This window comes from Apodemus sylvaticus, chromosome 2 (assembly GCF_947179515.1).
Source record: "Apodemus sylvaticus chromosome 2, mApoSyl1.1, whole genome shotgun sequence".
Classification (NCBI taxonomy): Eukaryota; Metazoa; Chordata; class Mammalia; order Rodentia; family Muridae; genus Apodemus; species Apodemus sylvaticus.
The window spans coordinates 58124519-58144563 of record NC_067473.1 but is presented as its reverse complement, the minus strand read 5'-3'; the positions used below and the strand labels follow the sequence as shown (position 1 = coordinate 58144563).

The window sequence follows — 20045 nt, the reverse complement described above, 5'->3', positions numbered from 1 at the left end:
TTCCAGAGAAGATTAACTGAGGGAAATGTGACCCATGCTCAACAAGAATGCGTGTGGTGCTGTATTAGTGACTTCCGTGGCTGTGAGAAAATATCGGGGCCAAAAGCAACTCATAGAGGAAAGAGTTTACTCTGGTCTAAAGTTCTTCATCAAAGAACAAATTTGCTACAAAAGTAACAAATGTGTTTATAAATGATAGCAATTTTTCTGTTAATGAGATAAAGGTCTATCCTAGGGCAGAAAAGTTAACACTTTCTATTTTAGAATTCAAATTCACTGACATTTGACCTAGAATACAAGGCACCCTGTGATAAAGAATCAGATCATCATTATGTCTGGGTAGGCCACCAAAGGGTGAACCAACAGCACATTCAAGTACACGCTAACAGGCCATGGTTGAACACTTGGTCCCTTACCTCTGAGAAGACAACAAAGAGCTTCAGAAAAAAATTGTGTGCTGGAGAGATGGCTCAGCAGTTAAGAGCACTGGCTGCTCTTTCAGAGGTCCTGAGTTCAAATCCCAGCAACCACATGGTGGCTCACAACCATCTGTGATGGGATCTGATACCCTTTTCTGGTACATGAAGACAGCTACAGTGTACTCATAAAATAAATAAATCTTTTTTAAAAATTTGTATGTAATATACACAAGTGTTCTGCCTTCATGTCATCTGGGTACTGTGTGTGTGCCTGGTGTTCATGGAGAAGAGAAGAGTGTGTCAGATCGCCTGTGATTGGAGTTGCAGACAGTTGTGAGCTGACATGTAGGCTCTGGGATTGAACCCATGTCCTGTGAAAGAACACTCAGTGCTCTAAAGGGCTGAGCTATCTTTCCAGCCCTGAGAAAGCAGCTTCCATGGGGACAGAGTGAGGCACAGACGAGAGGTCTAGGGAAACAACAATGCTGTCTTTTGCTTACCCACCCACTCTGCCACCCTCGCCCCACCCCCACCCCCAAGTTCTATCTGTGCAGTCCAAATAAATACCTGTCCCAGATCCTCTGTGGCTGCGACATGCTGTTGACGACATGGGTCATGTGATCTTGGACAGCGACCACTTCAGGGGGAGGGTCATACTTATTCACTGCACACACCTTTTCCAGAATTAGAAAAGAGAGACTTGTTTGTTTCTCAAAAGAACATGGATTGACTGCCCTTGGTGCAGTTCCTAGGTAGGCAGCCAAACTGACAAGGCAGGTCACGTGGCCCCCAGCCTTGTATGCAGCCTCTGGCCAACTCTAACTTTCTTAAAATCCAGATGAGAGTTACTGTAAAAAGTTGAGGAGTCCCTTTTATGCTTTTTCTCTATGTTCTCTGGTTTAGGAGGAGCTAAAGAAAAAGTCAAAACAAAATCTTTGAAGTGCCGGATTAATTTTAATACAATGAACAATCCAACTTGTAGTATAAGAAGAAGGAATAACAAGGCGCTGTTTAAGATTCCGTGTAGGTGGCACCAGAGAGCCATTTCCTGATGCCCTCTTGTCCAGAACTGCTCCCACCCCCTTGCATTCTCTCTCTAGCCAGGTGCAGAGGCCTCTCTGTCTTTACTCTCCTCCTGCATACATTATCCCTTTACTTAATAGTGGCTTTCATTTTCATTCTATTTACAAAATGTTACAGGAGGCATGTGCCCGTGGCCCAGGGTGTGGAGGTAAGGATGACGAAGCATCAGGGACTATTTCTAGTCTGGGCTGCAGAAACATTTATGAGATGAAATACGTGTCCACCTATACACCTTCCTTCATTCCTGTCTCAAATTGGATCTGGTTTAGGAAACCCCTCATTAGTACTGATTCCCGCCACAGCTGTGGGAGGGGGAGGGGGGCAGGCAGGTGCTGGCTAGCATGCCACGCCTCACTCCTCTGGAGCTATGTGGATCTGATGGGTCCTTGCCAAGAGTGGAATTAAGGAAACTGCAATATTAGAGCAATGATTTAAGTACCATTTGCTTATATAGTAAGGCGTGATATACTGCACTGCTTTTTAAAAATTCTTCAGATGTCTTTTTTATTTATTTATTTATTTACATTTCAAGTGTTATCCACTTACCCAGCTCCCTCCACCCCACCCCACCTGGAAAACATTATCGAACCCCCCTCCCTCTGCTTCTATGAGGGTGCTCCTCCACCCACCCACTCCTGCCTCTCCACCCTCGATTCCCCTACACTGGGACATCTATTGAACCTTCATAGGACCAAGGACCTCCACTCCCATTGATGCCTGACAAAGCCATCCTCTGCTACATATTATATTTATTGTTAATTTCCAATATGACATAGATAGAATTTCAGACTCTGTGATTATGTAGGGAAGCTATACATATCTCAAACCAGTCACAACTGGCCATGGGCAGCAGGAAGGGCACCTGTATTTCGCACTGCCAGACTTCTCACTGTAGTCCTGGGACACTTGTCATTGCACCTGACAATGCCCAGCTTAACAGAGGGTTCAACTGGCAAATCCTAGGAGAGGGAAATTGTTCCTAAATAATTAATTTGCATACTGCTCTGCTTCTCACTGATTGGCTGTATGTCCTGATGTAAGCACCGTGACATTTTTGAATGCATCGACCAGAAAGCACATGAGGCAACATGGTTACATACCTTTTCTTCCGCCTTAATCTTCTGCTGATCTAACTCTGTCAGTCGCAGCAGCATAAATATTACGAAGAACCAGTACTCGGGCTTGTTCTGTTTAAAACAAGAGGACTATTGAATGGCCTTCCTCTTCCCCAGGTCGCCAAGGGACAACCTTCTATCCTCAAGGGCCTCTCAACACTTGCTGCCATGACCCTGCCTCCCAGGCCCCAACACAGGGCTCTCGGCATCTTCACATTTGTCAGGCCCCCTTTAATTAATAACCAATATGCAGAATGTGTCCTGAAATTTATAAAGCTCTTCAAATGTGCAGATCTCACTAATCTCCGTGAGGTAAGCAGGAAGGCAGGATTATCCTTTGGTGTCTAAGTTGAGCCCACAGAGGTGAGTAGCCCATCTGAGACGCCAAATCCTTCTCTACTAAAGCCAAAGAGTTTCATTACTGAAAATAATGACATTTGACTATTTCTCATGATTTCATTATGGGGTGATTATTTATTGTGTTCTTTTGTATTAGTTGGGATCATTATGAACTTGTCTTACAGTAATAAAATGTCGCTTGCTTATGAACAAATTCCTCTTTATTCCTGACCAGCTGTTAGGACTGCCTGACTTTAAAGCGGTAACTGAGGGGTTTATTTTGTATAAGATCCTTCGCCTCCCTGAAAAGCAAGATGTGAGTGTAAGATGCCTTTCACAGATAGGGGTGCAAGAGAAGGAAAGATATAACAGCATCTTTACTTAGGGTCCCAACACAGAGAGACATAGGAAATGGAAGGCTAATTACCCTGATTGGATCATTCAGTGTTGTATGCGTGAGTGAACCACTACACTGCACCCTGGGAAACCTGTATGATTATTAAACAACAACTGAAGCATTTCAAAACTCCTCCTGCATACTTCAAAGTGTGTTGTGAGAGTGTTTGTTTATAAGTGAATTCGTCTGCATGAGAGGGTTAGCCATGGCCATTCGCGTGGATTCGGTACACTCTTCAAGGGTTAGAGTCTGGGGTTGTGGTGTCTACCTCAGACCTTGCTCCTCACATCCTCTGAGGTGCCTTTGTGTTGTCGGCCACCATCCCTGTCTGCTTTTAATTTTTCAATGTTTCTTATTTTTATTTCTGATTTGGTGTTTTTCTTTGTCTAGACATATTCATCAAGATATAAACAAAATGAACACAAGAGAAGCTTCTGGAGCCAGGACTCTGTGGAGGCACGTGGGAAGGATAGGAGTAGAAAACCCGAATGAAGCCATGGTGGGCAGTGAGTGGGGTAAGGGAACTGGGAAGGAGGCCTTAGCAATGGAGGAACCTGGAAAACTGTCCCTGATCCTCAGGTCTCAAGGGCTGCAAACCCTAGTGACTGTGTTATTTAAGTCCGTAGTTATTTTATGCTGTGCCAATTCCATGGCTATGTCCAGGCACACTACTTTAGATGTCCACTCTAATACCGCCTTCCCTCTGTTATAAAATAGGAATCACATTTTGTCTGGACCTCTGAGCTCTTTATTCTCTGATATAAAAGATCGCTGCTTATAATTTTAATTAATTCTGTTACAATATTTAGTTTCACCCATCATCTGTCTTAAAGGACCATGAACTAAGGGACTTTCAAATGTGGGCTTTAGGGGAACTGGGGCCATTGACAGTTTGTTGGCCTCAAAAGACAATCTTACTTTTCCAAAACAAGTTGCTTGACGTGGTAGCTGTTATAACTGTTTTCAGAGGGGTGTGGGGGGTGTGGGGGAAGCTGTATTCACTTTCCTGTTGCTCTTGATCAAGGTGGAATTGAAATTCCAGGACCTATCCCTGTTCCTCCCTCCTCCCCCACCCCTGAGAGAAACACACTCTCACCTGAATTGGATTCCTTAGTAGATTGAGAACTCGAAGAATAGGAAGATTTTCGATGTATTCTATTTCACTCAGCTCCTTAATCTATTTGATCAATAAATAAATAAATAAATAAATAAATAAATCCACTGTCAACAGCTGGTGAGCAAAGACAATAGGGAAACCAATATAATAGGAGCCAATATAATGAGCTCCTTTAAATGTAATTTCTTTTAGACATATCCTGTTGAATTCAATGAGAATACTACAAAGCCATTGCAAAACACAGGAAAGACCACTTTAACTTTGGTAGATGTGAGAACTGGGGGTGGGAAGGGAGATTCCTCTTTTTCCCTTTGGGCTGGAGAATGGTAATCCCCTCAACCAAGTTGACTTTGAGGAGAAATAAAATAGTGTGTAAAGGAAAAGAAACAGCCAACCACCCCTAGCCCTTGCTGTGTCTGTGACTGGATAAGCCTTTTTACCGATAGGAGACATGTAACTCTATGCTTTTCCTGTAAGGACTACTTCACAGTGCAAGTTGTATGACTTATCTGTTTGCTTATTTTGAGGTCTCTATGCAACCCTAGCTGGCCTAGGTGACCCCAAATTCGCAGAGCTCCTCCTGGCTCTGCCTCCCAAGTGCTGTGACTAAAGGTGTGTGCCACTGCCCTGGTTGTAGGTTAAGAACTTCCCGGTGGAAGTTCTAGTTTACAGTTGAAAAACGGAAATGATTCCGCAGGTGGACACGTGCCTTGGTTTACCCAGGGGTACAGCCTGGCTTGAAGCGGTCCTGCACCCTCAACCACACTAAAGATAAATAGGCTTACTTAAATTTTCTACAATAAGCAATTACAGTCTTACGGCAGACACGGATAGTGGATTTTATAATAAACTAGTGTTTCTCACAGCATTCTGCATGGCTCATAAAAGTATTTTACCAACAGGTTCACAGATAATTTCTGAGTTATCCAAACCCAAGTGACACCAAAATGCAAATTATCCCAAAACTGAGTCAGGGGTGGACACACAGGCCACTTTCAAAGGATGCCATTTCCAATAATGTATCAAAAAGGCAAACTCCCAAGTTCCCAGGATCCCCATCCCCAAATCAATCTAGCTAGAGCACTGGCAAGCTGTTATACACATTTTGATGTCTTAGGATGTAAAGGATGATGAGATTATCCTTTAGACTATCATTTCTATTATAATACAAACTAAATTATGGATTAAGGATTCAAGGTAGCTGAGTGAGGTGTCCCATGACCTTAATCCCAGCCCTCAGAAGGCAGCGGTGGACATAGCTCTGTGGTTTCATGGCCAGCTTGGACTACACAGTGAGTGTCAGGCCAGAGTGCTGTATAGTGAGAGCATATCTAACAAACAAAAGAACAGAAGCAACAGTGGAGGGAGGGGCCAGAGAGATGGCACAGGGACTAAGAGCACTGGCTGCTCCTTCAGGAAACCAGGAGTCCCTTCCCAGCGCCCACGCAGAAGTCCGGGGAGACCGGATTCCCTCTTCTGGTCTCAGTGACACTGCCTGCATATAGTGCACATCCACACGTGGAGGGAAAGCACTCACATGCTAAACAAACAGGTGAATACAAAAAAAAAAAAAAAGAGGAGAGTGGGATATGAAGGTCACCCACTCTTAAAATTGTTTTGTCTAAGAAACAGTGGAGGAAAAAGAGAGTTACAGGTAAAAGAGGCACAGCGGAAAATAGATAAGCATCTATCCGATCCAGGATGGAAAAAGATTTCACAAGAAGATAAAAATAATAAAAAAGTATATTACTGAAAATGTTGACATATTCTACACATACTTCTAAATGTTTAGCTGAAATACCTTTTGTGCAGTACAAAGTAAATTACAATGGCCATAACAGAAACGATGGCGAAGAGAGTGAACTGATAATTTTTTAAAAAGAAATAAAAATTTTAAAAAATGCTTAAACTCATTGATAATCCAAAAATGTATATAAAACAGTATACAAGGCACCAGGTTTCACTATCAGATTGACAATTTTTAAATGATCCTGTTGACAAACGAACAGCTAGGCACTGAATTCCCATATAGAAAACAAATTGTCCCAACATTTCAAAAAGCTGATTTAATAGCATAAGATAATCTATTAATGGATCTGTCAGGATTTATTGAATTATTTACTTATTGAAATTTGTTGTGTTTACAACTTGCTGTTAAAATAATGTTGAAGTACATATGCTCACATATAAATCCATTGTTACATGCATTTTTTATTATTTCCTTATGATGGATTTCTGGAAATGCCATTTCTGGGACTGGGTGTCATAAAGCTTGTCGATTTCTTTTCTGAACGTCCATGCTTTCTCCTCCCACTGCAGTTATGAAGTTAGGATAACTTATTGTAGGCTTATCTATGCCTATTGCACGCGCACAAACACACACACACAGAGAGACGTGCACATCCTCCTTAAAGAGTACATAATGAAGAAAAAAATTCCAAAACTTGAAATTACAAAAAACAAAAATGTAAGAATATTTTAAAAATCAAAATAAGGAAGATTTATTAAAACACAAAAGTCAGAAATGACAAGAGATCACAGTTAAAGATAATGCCCAGACTCCCCTCCATTCCCCAGACCCAGCACCACATATACAACGAGCCCTGGAGGGTCCATAACTACCCCAATATGTATAGACCCCAAAACAACAGGAGCTACTTCTTCCAGACCTGAATGAAGCTGAGACCACAGTCCAGGGCTGGCGAGCCTGTGGTTCCTTAGAAGTCTCTAGAGAACCCTTCCTTGCCTCTCCCAGCTTCTGGTAAAGTCAGACAATGGTGACAGAGAGCAACCTAAACCCAGCCTCTGTGCTCTGTGTCTGCTTTCTCCCCTCGGTCTCTTGTAAGAACACCCAGGCTTGAGAGATGGGTCACCAGTTAGGAGGAACCAAGTTCCATTCCCAGCTTCCCACGTGGAGGCTTGAAACCATCACAGCTCCCGCCCCACAGGGTTTGAGGCCCTCTTCTGACCTCTGTAAGCATCAGGCACACACATGGCACACAGACACACATGTACCCACAGACATAAAATACACTGACAACTGAAAACAAAACAAACTAAAAAACAAAAAACAAAACAAACAAAAAACCCACTAGCTTTCAGCCACCCTAATTCCTAATTCCAGGATGACAATCTCATCTTGAGGTCGTTAACCTCATCTGTAGAAACTCCTTTTCTAACGATCACAGTTTCAGAGGCAGGTGGAGCTTCTGCTTATCCTTGGTGGGGGGTGTCACAGTTTAACCCATTCTAACCCCTTTAGGAGTTACTCCACAACCACATTTACCTTCTGTCAGAGAGAGAGAGAGAGAGACAGACAGACAGACAGACAGACAGACAGACAGACAGACAGACAGAGACAGAGAGGGGGGAGGGAGGGAAGGAGCGAGGGAGGGAGAGAGGGAATGAGAAAGAGAACAGTGCAGCTCCCTATACACCAGCTACACTGGAGTGGGATCCTGCTTCTTCTTCTTTTTTTTTTTTTTGTGCCAATTGTTTTTTTTTTATTTTATTTTATTTTTGTATTTACATTGCAAACATTTAGGGACATCCTGTCTCACAACTGTGCTGGTTAGCACCGCTATCACCCAGTCACCTGTTGTCTGACAGCAACTCGAATCATTTACAATATCCTCTCTTCATCCACCAATTCCATCTGCCTCTCTATTTCCACCTCAGAGGACTCTCTGGAATCTTCCTTCTTCTTCACTGCCTCTGCTTTACAAAAGACCCTCAAAGTCTCCATTAAAACAAGTGTACTGATTGTCATTCAGTACCCCATTTCCATTTCTTTACCCTGTAGGGACACAGCTGTACCCTCTCCTTATACATGGTCTTCCTAGAATTTTACTGCCCCTTAACATCACCCACACCCTTCAGAGGTGAGGGGCTGAGAGTTCTTAAGAGTCAGATTTTCATCCAACAACCTTAAGTGCCAACCATAAACCAAGCATTGCAAAATGTGAACAAAATAAACTCCCCAAGGTCAACTATCAACCTAGAGGAGTGGTTCTCATGCACCCTAATGCTGCTACCCTTTAATACAGTGTTGGGGTGGACCCCAACTATAAAATTGCTTTTGTTGCTACTGCGTAATGGTAACTTTGCTACTATTATGAATAGTGGTATAAATATATGTGGCTTCTGATGGCCTGAGGCCACCCTGTGAAAGGGTCATTTGACCCCCAAAGGGGTTACGATCCACAGGTTGAGAACCTCAGTACTGGAGGGAAGGAAAATAACTTGTCAAGATATAAGGTATAAAACGTGACAGGATATAATCCTTAGCAATAATAATAATGAAAAGCCCTGTGGAGGACAGAGAACACAGGAGGAGGTGCTGGAGAGGCTAAATATGGAGCCCGTGAGGCAGACAGGAAGAAAATGATGACACTTCTGTCCTCCAATCCCTAACAAGATAGCACATGGGCCATGCTCACCCGGAAGCATACTGGTCTCCTCCCTAAGTAGTGTAGACTGACCGTAACATATCTTCTGCCCTGCACTGACGGGCTAAGGATCTTAGTCAAGTCCTTGACCTCTTTAGCAGGCTCCAGCTCTTTGGACTTGTTTAACTACAGGCAGGCCAAGCTTGCTGCTATAGAGTCAGCATTAAGTAAGAACCATGACTTGGTCTTGACCTGAAATCTCAAAAGGGACTGAGGAACCAATGAAGCAGCTTGGGAACAAGGCTGCAAGTGAACACCCATCATCATCTGCAGAGAACCAGGGGTATTGGCACTGGATAGCAGCTCAGGCTACCTAGCCCAGGCTACCTCCTCCTTGCTTGTCCCCAGTGGCAGGAGTAGAAGAGACACTGGCTGTAACAGTGATGTGACCGTGACCTCATCTCTAGTAGCCCAACCTTGGGCTGCCTCTGCTTCAGTGTTGGCCTCTGCATAACCCAGGAGCCTCCCCAAGATCATTCCTCAAGCCTGATAAATGTAAATTCAGAGAGAGATCAAGTTCACTCAGCAGTCAGCTCCCCACAGATTCTTTTTGCTCATACACATGAACAAAAGTATGAAACCGGAGTCCAGGGGAACGTCCTTTCGCTGCTTGCCTGAGCCACTGAAGAGGGCATATGGCTGAGCGGTGACAAACGTGAAATCCTTCGCATCTGACCATGCCCCTTCCAAAGCATCACCAAAGCAGTGCTTAGCTGCCACCACCTCTGTCTGCATCACGGGAGAGCGCCCAGGGCTTACTGAGGGCTTGAATTCTTTCTTTGCATCTGTCATTTTACAAGCACCATGTTGTTACTCCTCACAATACCTGGCAAGAAGAACTATATATATATTCTGAGGTATGGACCAGACAGAGTGGTACACGCCTTAATCCCAGAGGCGGGCAGATCTATGGGGCCAGCTTGGTCTACAAAGGAAATTCCAGAACAGCCAGGGCTACAGCACCTCCCACTCGCCCCACCACACAAAGCCTCTGAGGTATAGCGCCAAGATTAAAAAGTAGCCCAAGTCACTCCTGACAAGTATCACACTTCTGGGAGGGGTTGGGGAGTTAGAAAACCAAGAGTCTGGGTCAGTCTTTATGTGCTAGCCATGGTTTGGAATGTCACGGGGACCACAGAGTGGGAGCTGGCAGAGCTAATCAGCAAACAGCAGACACTGGTAGGGCAGTAAGGCACACGCATACACATGCACGGGGTGGGGCGGGGTGGGGGGAGGTAACACGGATGACACTTCTCCCAAGAGTATTTCTAACTTCAGATTTAATCACGGAAGAAAGCAGCTGCATACCTATGTTGTGCTCCCTCTACAAATACATTTTCCATCCCTGAATCAAAGAATTATCAACTGTCTTGAAGAAACCCCTTAGGAACTCTTCAGGTGCTTCAAGTGACATTTCAGAGGACTGTGGGTTACTCCCCAGCAAGCCCGGGGGTACACCGGAGAATTATATTACCATCAATGACTGATTTGCCAGAGGAGTCCTCTGTAGGACATGCGGCCACTTTTTACAAAACAGAGTCTCTAACATTTGAAGATTATGAACTCCTTCATTTGAACGTATCTTTTCTCCCCCAACTTTTCCAATGTAGTTTAGAAGGTGACTCAAAAGCAAGAGAGTAGTAAACCCTGTGTTCAGGCTAAATGAAGGGAGATGCACTCCCAACTATAACATAAACACCCATGTCAAAAAGCCAGTACAAAGCAATGGGAGACAAGATAACACAATAATAATTTTGTATATAGCTTGTGTGCTAAAATTACATTTCAGATATTGTGATATATGCTTGGCCCAGGGAGTGGCACTGTTGGGAGGTGTGACCTTGTTGGAGTAGGTATGGCCTTGTGGGTGTGGGCTTTAATAGCTTGTCCTAGCTGACTGGGAGCCAGTATTCTGCTAGCAGCCTTCAGATGAAGATGTAGAACTCCTAGCTCCTCCTGCACCAAGCCTGCCTGGATGCTGCCATGCTCCTGCCTTGATGATAAAGGACTGAACCTCTGAACCTGTAAGCCAGCCCCAATTAAATGTTGTCATTATGAGTGGTCACGGTGTCTGTTGACTGCAGGAAAACCCGAAGAAGGATATACCTAGTTAAATAATGTGTACTACTAAAGTTAGTATTTCCTGTTCCTTTTTCCTATTATTAGTGTGAGGCACTTTACACCACACCCATGGCTCATATCCAAGCTTCATGTGCTCAAGTGTTAGCCCACGCCCATTTTGGATGGGAAGACCTCAGATTCTCATCTACTGTAACTGTTTTATCAGCTTTTCAGTTTCTTCTCTTGAATTCTGAGATGTATTGAGTTAGTATTTAATGAGCATATTCTACCTTTTCCCCCATATAAAGATGAGAACCATTGTTCTCCCACAAAATGTTTCCTAAGTCAATCTTCAATGGCAACTTTAGAAAATGAACAATAAAAGCCATTTGGAACAGAAATTGTACTGACTTCCTACCACACAGAGGCAAGGACCGAGGTCATTAATAGAATTAATTGCCTTGTAAGAAGTCACTAGATCTACTCAGTAAACAGATCAAGTGTGATGAAGATCAATATTAAAACTCTTTTTTTCTCAGACCTTAATAGCAGAATTGTGTTGGTTTGTTTACAGCCTAAGGAATGATACAAGCTTGCTGGGGGAAGGGGGTTAAGATGAAGGGTTGGAACACAACTCAGTCATGGGCTCATGAGCACCTGTGTGAGGCCCCAGCACTGTGCAAGGAAAAAAGAATGGAAAGAAAGAAGGAAGAAAGAAGAAAAGAAGGGAGGGAGGAAGAATTAAGCAAATTAATCTAAGTTATAGCTCAGTGGTATAGAATTCAAAGAGTTCTGGGTTCAGTCTCCAGTACCACTAAAACAGAGAGGGAGGAAGAAAGAGGGAGGGAAGGAGGTGAGAGAGAGAAAGAGAGAGAGAGAATGAATATAATTTTGAACAGTAAAGGGTACATTAAACCAGATATCAAAGAGACACTATTGCTATCAGCAGGATATAAAGAATAACTGCTATATCTCTTCTCTTTTTTTGGCTTAATTTTTATGGTTAAGCCTTTCCTCTGGTATTTACATTTATTAAATTACAGATACAACTGTATATATTTAAGATATACGGCATGATACTTTCAAATATCTGTACATTTTGTAAAGGCTAAACAGAGCCAAAAATGCACTATTTTCTAAAGTTTATCATCTTTGTGGTAAGAATATTAAAAACTTCCCAGCACTTTTCAAGACCACTATTGCTGTCTAGTGGTGGTGGCTCTTGTCTATAAATTCTAGCACCTTAGAGGTAGAGGCAGAAGGATCATGGTTCAAAGCTGACTTTCGCTATATAACAAGTTTGGCGTAAACGACCTGTGACCTCGTCTCAACATCCACTACTCTACCACCACACCACCTCCACCACCACCAAAAAAAAAAAAAAAAAAAAAAAGAATCCCGTTAACTCCAGTTAGTGTATTAACAGGTCTTGACTGCCTCCTTCTGCCGGGCCTCTAACTGGAGTTTTGTATTCTTTTTAGTGGCACCCCTCCCCCACAAGCCTCCTCCACCAACAGTCATTTTTCTCTGAGTGTAGACAAGAGGAGACATTAACCTGAGGATATTCTCTTGCCTCTTCTTGCTTGGACATTTCAATGTCCCCGATGTTCTCTTTCTACAGAAAATGTTGCATGGACGTATCAACTCCAGAAAATTACACACATGTGATGACAGTTTGAACCTTTAAAACAATGTAAGTAAGACTCATCAAGTGTTTAAAAGTGATTGAGTTTCTCAAAAAGTCAGACTCTAAGAACTGTCCCCTGGAAACTTGTTGGAGCGACATTCCCAAGAGGACATTTCATGGAATGTCCTTGGAAAGCCAATGTGAAGTCACTGTGCCAGCTCTCCAATGTGTCCACTTCCTGAAGCCTCTGAAGCCACGCCCTGAAGTACCAACCTTGTTATCCTCGAGGTTAATCACTTCTAGGAGGTCATGATTCTCCAAGCCCTGGAGGCTACTGATCTGATTGTGGGACAGATCCAGGTTCTGCAAGGCTTTCAGCTCCTCCAGACCTGTGATGGTCTCAATCTGGTTGTTGCTCTAGAATGGATAAAATACAGTTTTTGGTTTAAAGCAATGTTCTAAGAAAACTTGTAGTGGCAAATCTTCACATTTGGACATGGGCCCCAATTCTTTAAAAACAAAAACAAACCAATAAGCCGTTCTTGCTCCACCCCCATTTCCATCATTCACCTAGCTAAATGTCTACACAGATACCCAAGAAGAAAAATCCTAGCTTTTCTATCTAAAAGGCTAAAAGGTGGAATTTTCATTTAGTATTTTAATATTTTCATCTTCAGAATAAACTTTCAAGTCAGTAGGAAAGCCAGACGCTAAGTGATATGAGCTTTAAAAATGCATGATATAATATTAGTGCTTTGACTTTTCAAATTACTCCATTTATTTTTACGATTATCATTTATATCATTTCCCTCTTCCCCCCAAACCCTCCCATATGCCCCTCCTTGCTCTTTTTCAAGTTTATAGACTCTTTTTTATTCCCATTAATTTTTTACTCCAAGCTTGGAGAGAGAATCTCAAGAAAAGATCGGTGAGGAGGGTTGCCTGTGGGCATGTCTGAGATGGATTGTACAGATTGTGTTGATTGCGGTGGAAGCCATCCACTGCGGGCACCAGCATTCCCTAGGCAGAGGATTCTAAAGAAAGGGAGCTGAGCATTCCCACACAGGCACCAACTCATTGCTCTCTGCTTCTGTGAATTCTGTGGAACCCATTACACATGCTTCCTCCATCCCTGCTAGGATGGACTGTGACCCGGACTGTGAACTGAGGAAACACTCTTAAGTTGCTCTGTCACAGATAATTATCAATGCCACTAGGAAAGAAACTCAGACACACACCTGAAACCTGAACATCAGTTCAGCTTCACCGTGGTGTCTAAAGACATGACCTGGATCCGCTCACTCTTTTAGCATCATCGCAGTAAACCGATACTGTAACTCCACATACACTTTGTCCCCAGACACAGTCTAAAGTGACATCATCTCAAAGTCGGTGGTGACGGCTGACTTGAAAGAATCTGATTATTTCTGCTCTTGCGTAGTACCTCCTCTTTAACCTGTGCTAGCCTATAATGTCCTCCCTTAACCAAAGGCGTATGACAGAACTGTGCAGTCCTAATTCTAAGATAGAAGACCCAGTCACGTCTGCTCTCAGGTCTGAGGAGCGCTAGACACCATGCAAGAATTCCAGTATGGGAAAATACCGAGACTAGATTGGGTAAAAATCTAGTCATCAAAGCAAATTCAATAATTCATATATAAGCATTTCTCAGACAATGAGTCTAGGAGGAAGTTTCCCATATTCAAATGGCTGTCCAGTTCTCAGTCTCCACACACAGAAAGCAATGACAATAATAAAAATAATTTCCCTTTTTGAATATTTTCCAACATACTCTTCATTATTTGGCTCCTTTGTTTTAAGGAACAGGAAAATGTCATAGTAAAAATTTAACCTTTGGTTTGAGTCCAAAGTTGTCATAAAGAATAATTCAATTTTTTGGTTAGTGTTATGTTTTACCCACTGTTAAAACATTCAAAACTTTCAGACCTGGTGTGGTGATGCAGAGGCAGGTGGATCTCTGTAAATTCATAATGTCAAATTTCAGCTAATATTATGTCTTACCTAGCCTTAAAACATTCTAAACTTTCAGGCTGAGTGAGGTAACACAGAGGCATATAGATCTCTGAAAGTTCAAGGCCAGCCTGGTCTACATAGCGAGTTCCAGAATATCCAGGACTATATAGAGAGACCCTGCATCAAAAAACAAAAACAAAAACAAACAAAAACAAAAAACATTCAATACTTTCAAGATTGACTTAAGAACTGAAAAATTAAATTAATGTATTCCCTTTAATCTGAATATTTTCACTGGTAAATGTTTCATGGCACATTGAATAGCAAGAGCTCATTTTTAGTCCATTCTTCATAAAATTTCATTTTAATAATGAGCCAGATATGTGCTCACGGTTAACGCTATAGCCCTTAAAATATCATAATAGATGTTAATAATCTTTAAAGGTAGGTTATAGCCTATGAGGGTTTATTATCCTATTCTTTTTACTGCTATATGCTTGAAAAATGTAATAAAAAGGAAAAAAAACCATAACCTTATTTGCCAAACTGAAATCAAATTTTCTTGTTCAAAGTTCAAAAAAGTTATAAAAAGTGAAAAGAGGAAAGAGACCACGCTGAGCCCGCCATCATCAATTTAATGTATTGAAATGAGGGCTCGAGCCCATTCAAATACCGCCCACAGATCCAATTTATATACAATACACCTTCCCCAAAGGACGCTGAAGCATTTTCTATGTGCAAGACAGATGTAATAGTCTTCAGTGTCTCTGATGGCTTTCAGAGTGGTAGATGGTCTGAGCAGAGGGAGGCACAGAGAAGTTTAATTAGATAGCCTGTGGTCATAAAAGAGAAGAGACTGAGAGAAGTTGAGAATCACAGAACTGCTGATTGAAAACCAGCTAGGTAGTGTCTTTGTCCAGCACTGAAAACCCAAAGGCTCTCCTGGGTGTGGACATGAAGTTTCTGGGCTGTTCTTCCAGCCTCACAGTGAATAGCAGGGGGAAAACGTCACCATTGTTAGAGAGAAGCTGTTTGAAATAAATTAAATTAGAAAATATTCCTCATTTACCAGTGTGTCAGACAAGGTTTGCAATACAGTGTCACTGTGTTCTAATAAGGATGTAGTGGCCATGGACACGCTGTGAGGTTCCCCCTGCCAGCTTTTACCAGTCCCAACAAGGTAGAAGGGCAGCGTTTGTAGGTGGATTGTTCCTCTTACTATGCTTCAAACTGAATTCCTGACAATAGCTAAATCACATTACGTCATGATTCCATGAGTTAAAAATAAAGTCAAGAAAAACTTCTGAGGCAAACATATATCGGTTTTGGTTAAAATTTTTTATTCAAATTTGGGAAAAAACAATTTTCCAATTCTCAGAATCTCAGTGAAAATAAGTAAGAGCATTGTCTGTATTTTCTAGTCCATCGTGGGTGCTGGGAGTAGGGACTAGAACAACCTATCTCATTTGTTGGAAGAAAAAAAATGGTAAGAAATGATAGTGTCAGCAAGGGGCATGTGGTTATTGAAGTGTAGAATAAAAAGAATGCACTGTTTCAATAATAACTGCCCCCCTGTAAGCACGCAAGTCCTTCCACTCTACTGCATGTCAAGAGGGAACTGTCAGTACAGACAAGACACATGGAAGGGTCTGCAGTGGAGGCTATCAGGTGCAATCAGGTGGCAGAAGCAAGATTATCCCAAGTTCAAGACCAGCCTGGTCCTCATAGCAAGTTCCAACCAATGTGGTAAAATATAACACACGTGCATGTGTCTGTGTGTGTGCATGCGCGCGCGCGCACACACACACACACACACACACACATGAGAGGGACAGAGACAGAGGCAGAGGCAGAGACACAGAGAGATGAGGAGGAGGAAGAGAAGGTGAATTTCTGAGAAACTTCAAAATGATAAGCAAAATAGCAATATGCTAACAATAGCTCTTTAGATAGTTGGAATTTTCCAATGTGATTGGCATTCTTTATTTTATAACTTAAAGTTTTATATATAATTTATTAGATTCTCCTTCATTCACATTTTGCTAACATGCCTTAGCAGGCAGAAAACATAAAATCTCAGGTGAATTAGGAAACTTCTGTATGCAAGGTACGAGAATGCCTGGCCTCTACCCTCACTGAATTCTATGGCGGGCTAGAAGAGTCTTTAGATAACATTTGAGCTTTAAGAGGAGCCAAACACTGCTGACCTACGATAAGTAAAGAGGTTCTATGTGTGTGTAAGCAATGTGACCGAGAGGCTGCAGAGATGGCTCCGCAGTTAAGAGCACTGGCTGCTTTTCTAGGGTCGATTCCCAGCACCTACATGGTAGCTCACAGCTGTCTATCATTCCAGTTCCAGGGGATTCTACACCCTCTTCCTGCCTCCCTGGGCAATAGGCATGAAAGTGATATTCATGCAGGCAAAACACTCATACATATAAAATTAAAGAAATGTACACATAACCCAATACCCTATCTCATGTTTAACACCCTCTGTGAGAGAGACAAACATTACTAAGGCAAGCTGTGCTGAAATGCTCCCTGCCCACCCTCCCTGATGGGTGTATTAAGGCCAAGAGAACCTAAGGCTAAGAGGGAAGAGAAAAGAAAGAAAAATCCTGTATATAAACAACATTAGCACCCTCTCTCAGATATTAGTAACCCATACTGTTAATTTATAAATATCATGTGCATCTTTGAGACTCTTGGGTCTTATTAGCGAACAGTCTTCATTTGCATTTGATATTTGGCCACAGGGCTTTAAAAGACACTTTCTTTGGGAAACAGCAATCAGGTGGAATCTTTCTGACAGGAACTATGCTTTTATTCTCAGCACAACTTAACAACTTCCAGAACAGCTTACAACTTAGAGCTTCCATAGCCCGTTTGTATATGATGGGCTGCCTGAGTATAGTATCTAGGAAGCATTTCGTGGTCCATTTGCATCCAATAAAGTATAAGCAGCAATAAACATGCTTTCTATGTGCAGATGTTATTTTCACCAATAAAATATATATTAAAAACTACCTGTAAAAATATACCTTCTTTCACAGCATAGAAAATCAATTGTCTAAAATTTTTTTACCTTGGATACCAAATATGAAACTGGCTCTACTTGAACATGGACTATTGATGACACACATACACAGATACACATGCACACACACACACACACAGAGCAAGAGAGGGAGAGGGGAAGGGGAAGAGGAGAGAGAGAGAGAGAGAGAGAGAGAGAGAGGCTTGCATGCACACCAGACACCATAAGGAGCAAAGAAAAATTCTAGGCCGTAACAATTCATACACTTCTTAAATAATATTCACCACTTCTACAAAGAATGATGTCATGTTGTGTCCCTTCCCCCACAGCATTTAGCTGGACTTCTCAGCCCATCCTATTCAAGCTGTGACTTTCATGGCTGGCAGCCTCCACCCTTCCCCTGGTGTTATCTCCCGCCCTTGTTCCATTGGGAACAATACAGCCGCTTTCACCTTAACAACCAAGGCTGCCTCAGAGCAGTCTCACCTAGAGACCAGCAGAGACCTGTGTGACTGGAAGCAGGCGACCCTCTGAGAAGAAGAACCAAGGAATTCGTGGCCATTTGGGGGGCAGGGTTGTTTTCTAAAGACTATATATTTTGGCTAAATAATAGTAAAAAGTCAGTCTCTATTGGCAACTGTCGTCTTGACTCATTTCTCTTTCGTCCCCTTCCCGTTTATCCCCAGAATTCTCTTCCAGGTATCCGGTTCACATGTGGCCGCGGGCGGCTACAATGTTGGACTCACCAGAGAAAGCACTTTGATGGGTAATGTCCCTAAGCCTTTGATTGTTGTGATCTTGTTGCCAGCCAGACTAAGGTGGGTCAGGCTGATGCAGTTCTCTAGCCCAGTGATTTCTTCTATCTCGTTGTCTGTATGCGATGACTATGTTTAAGGAAAATGCTATTCAAAGTCTTTGGAAAGACACACACACACACACAACACCAGTGCTAGGCCAAGGAGTTGGCTGAGGGACAACTTGAGGATTGGGGGAGGGGGTTCAATCCCTAGATCCCATATGGTGGAAGGAGGGAACCAATTCCTAAAAATGGTCCTTTGACATTTGCACAAGCACCTTGGAAAACATACACACAACACACACATGTGCACACGCTAAATCAGTGTTAAATTATCACTTAAAAAATTCAGACAAGAGTTTAATTAAAGGAATATTATGTGTCTTACATAGGATAAGCCCTAAATCTTGATGTGTTTTTCATATAGGATAAAACATCAATTCTATAAAATCTTAAAGGTATAGCATGTCTATCTCCATGTGACTCGTTTAAACTATGGACGGAAACAGCAGTTCAGAGCTGCCTCCTGTGCTGTGTGTGCTTCTCCGTTAGTTAATAATGTCCATGACCAACCCACGGGGCTCCCCTCAGGCAAGAGTCTGGAAGACAAGCTCATCCTATGGAGACAATGTGAATGGGGCATTAGCATCTTGTAGGTGTCCTCTGGAGCAAACGCGAAGACCAGCACCCTCTCATAGAAGGGAGCAGTACTTCCAATTCCTACTGACTTCTCTTCTCCCATTCAAATACACAAAGCTGGAAGTCTCTAACATCATTTGTCGTTTCTGTTCTCGACACATGATCACATTTAGTTTATTTTGTGCCCAAACTGCAGTTCCAAAGCTGAGTTACGTACTCACTGGTGAGCCACCAGGCTCCAGTGGGCAGCTTTAAATCTATGGTCACACAAACAGCCCTTGTTAAACTCAGTGAGTCGCAAAACAGAACGGAAATACGGGAGTGAAGGAAAGGCGCTTGGGAAGATGGGAGTGGGGTGGAGATGAGGCAGGGTGGGGACAGAAACAACCAGGATGCACTATATACCTGCAGGCTGTCAAAGAACAATTTTAATTGTTTTTTAAAAGGGTGTGAATGAGCTATTCTTCCAATTAGTAGGCACTCATATCATCACTAAATTACAATCACATGGGGCCAAGGAATCACACCCTCTAACTGTTAGTATGGAAATGGATAACTCAAAGCTAGGATCGAATCCAAAAAGATCTGTACTAGAGAAGGAAATAAACAGCAAAACTGGACACGGACATGTTACCAAATGTAGCAGAAATGTTTAGATCTCCCTTATTGGTTCCAGATGCCACCCATGGGCAGGAGCACAGTTTTTGCAGTGGTCAATATGCCAGCTCAAATCTTCTATGAGCAAGGTCTCTGCCAAAACCACCATACACACAGATACTCACAAACACTATCTTTTAGATCCCATCTTCTTTGGGCTGGCTAAACAATGATTTTGGAAATTGAATAAAGCCCAGCTCTTTGTAAATATGGACTCTCATGAAAGATGAATGTGAAATCTAGGAAGTAAGAGATTAAATTATCTCCCACAGCTGTGTATGAACTATCTCTGCAGCAAGCAATCTTTGGCAACAAAAATTCAGCCATGAGAACTTC

At 42.4% G+C, this 20045-nt stretch overlaps 1 protein-coding gene across 4 annotated transcripts in view; it reads right to left on the bottom strand.

The window, feature by feature from the left end:
• Positions 1-20045, bottom strand: part of Lrguk (leucine rich repeats and guanylate kinase domain containing) — a 102196-nt gene that overhangs the window by 59465 nt on the left and 22686 nt on the right. For all 4 annotated transcript variants that reach the window (XM_052172464.1, XM_052172461.1, XM_052172462.1 and 1 more), the window contains 5 exons: positions 18364-18488; positions 12880-13023; positions 4450-4530; positions 2603-2689; positions 987-1093 (listed from right to left, as the gene is read on the bottom strand). In XM_052172464.1, coding sequence (XP_052028424.1) covers positions 987-1093; positions 2603-2689; positions 4450-4530; positions 12880-13023; positions 18364-18488 — 544 coding nt within the window. The remainder of the gene's footprint in view (positions 1-986; positions 1094-2602; positions 2690-4449; positions 4531-12879; positions 13024-18363; positions 18489-20045) is intronic.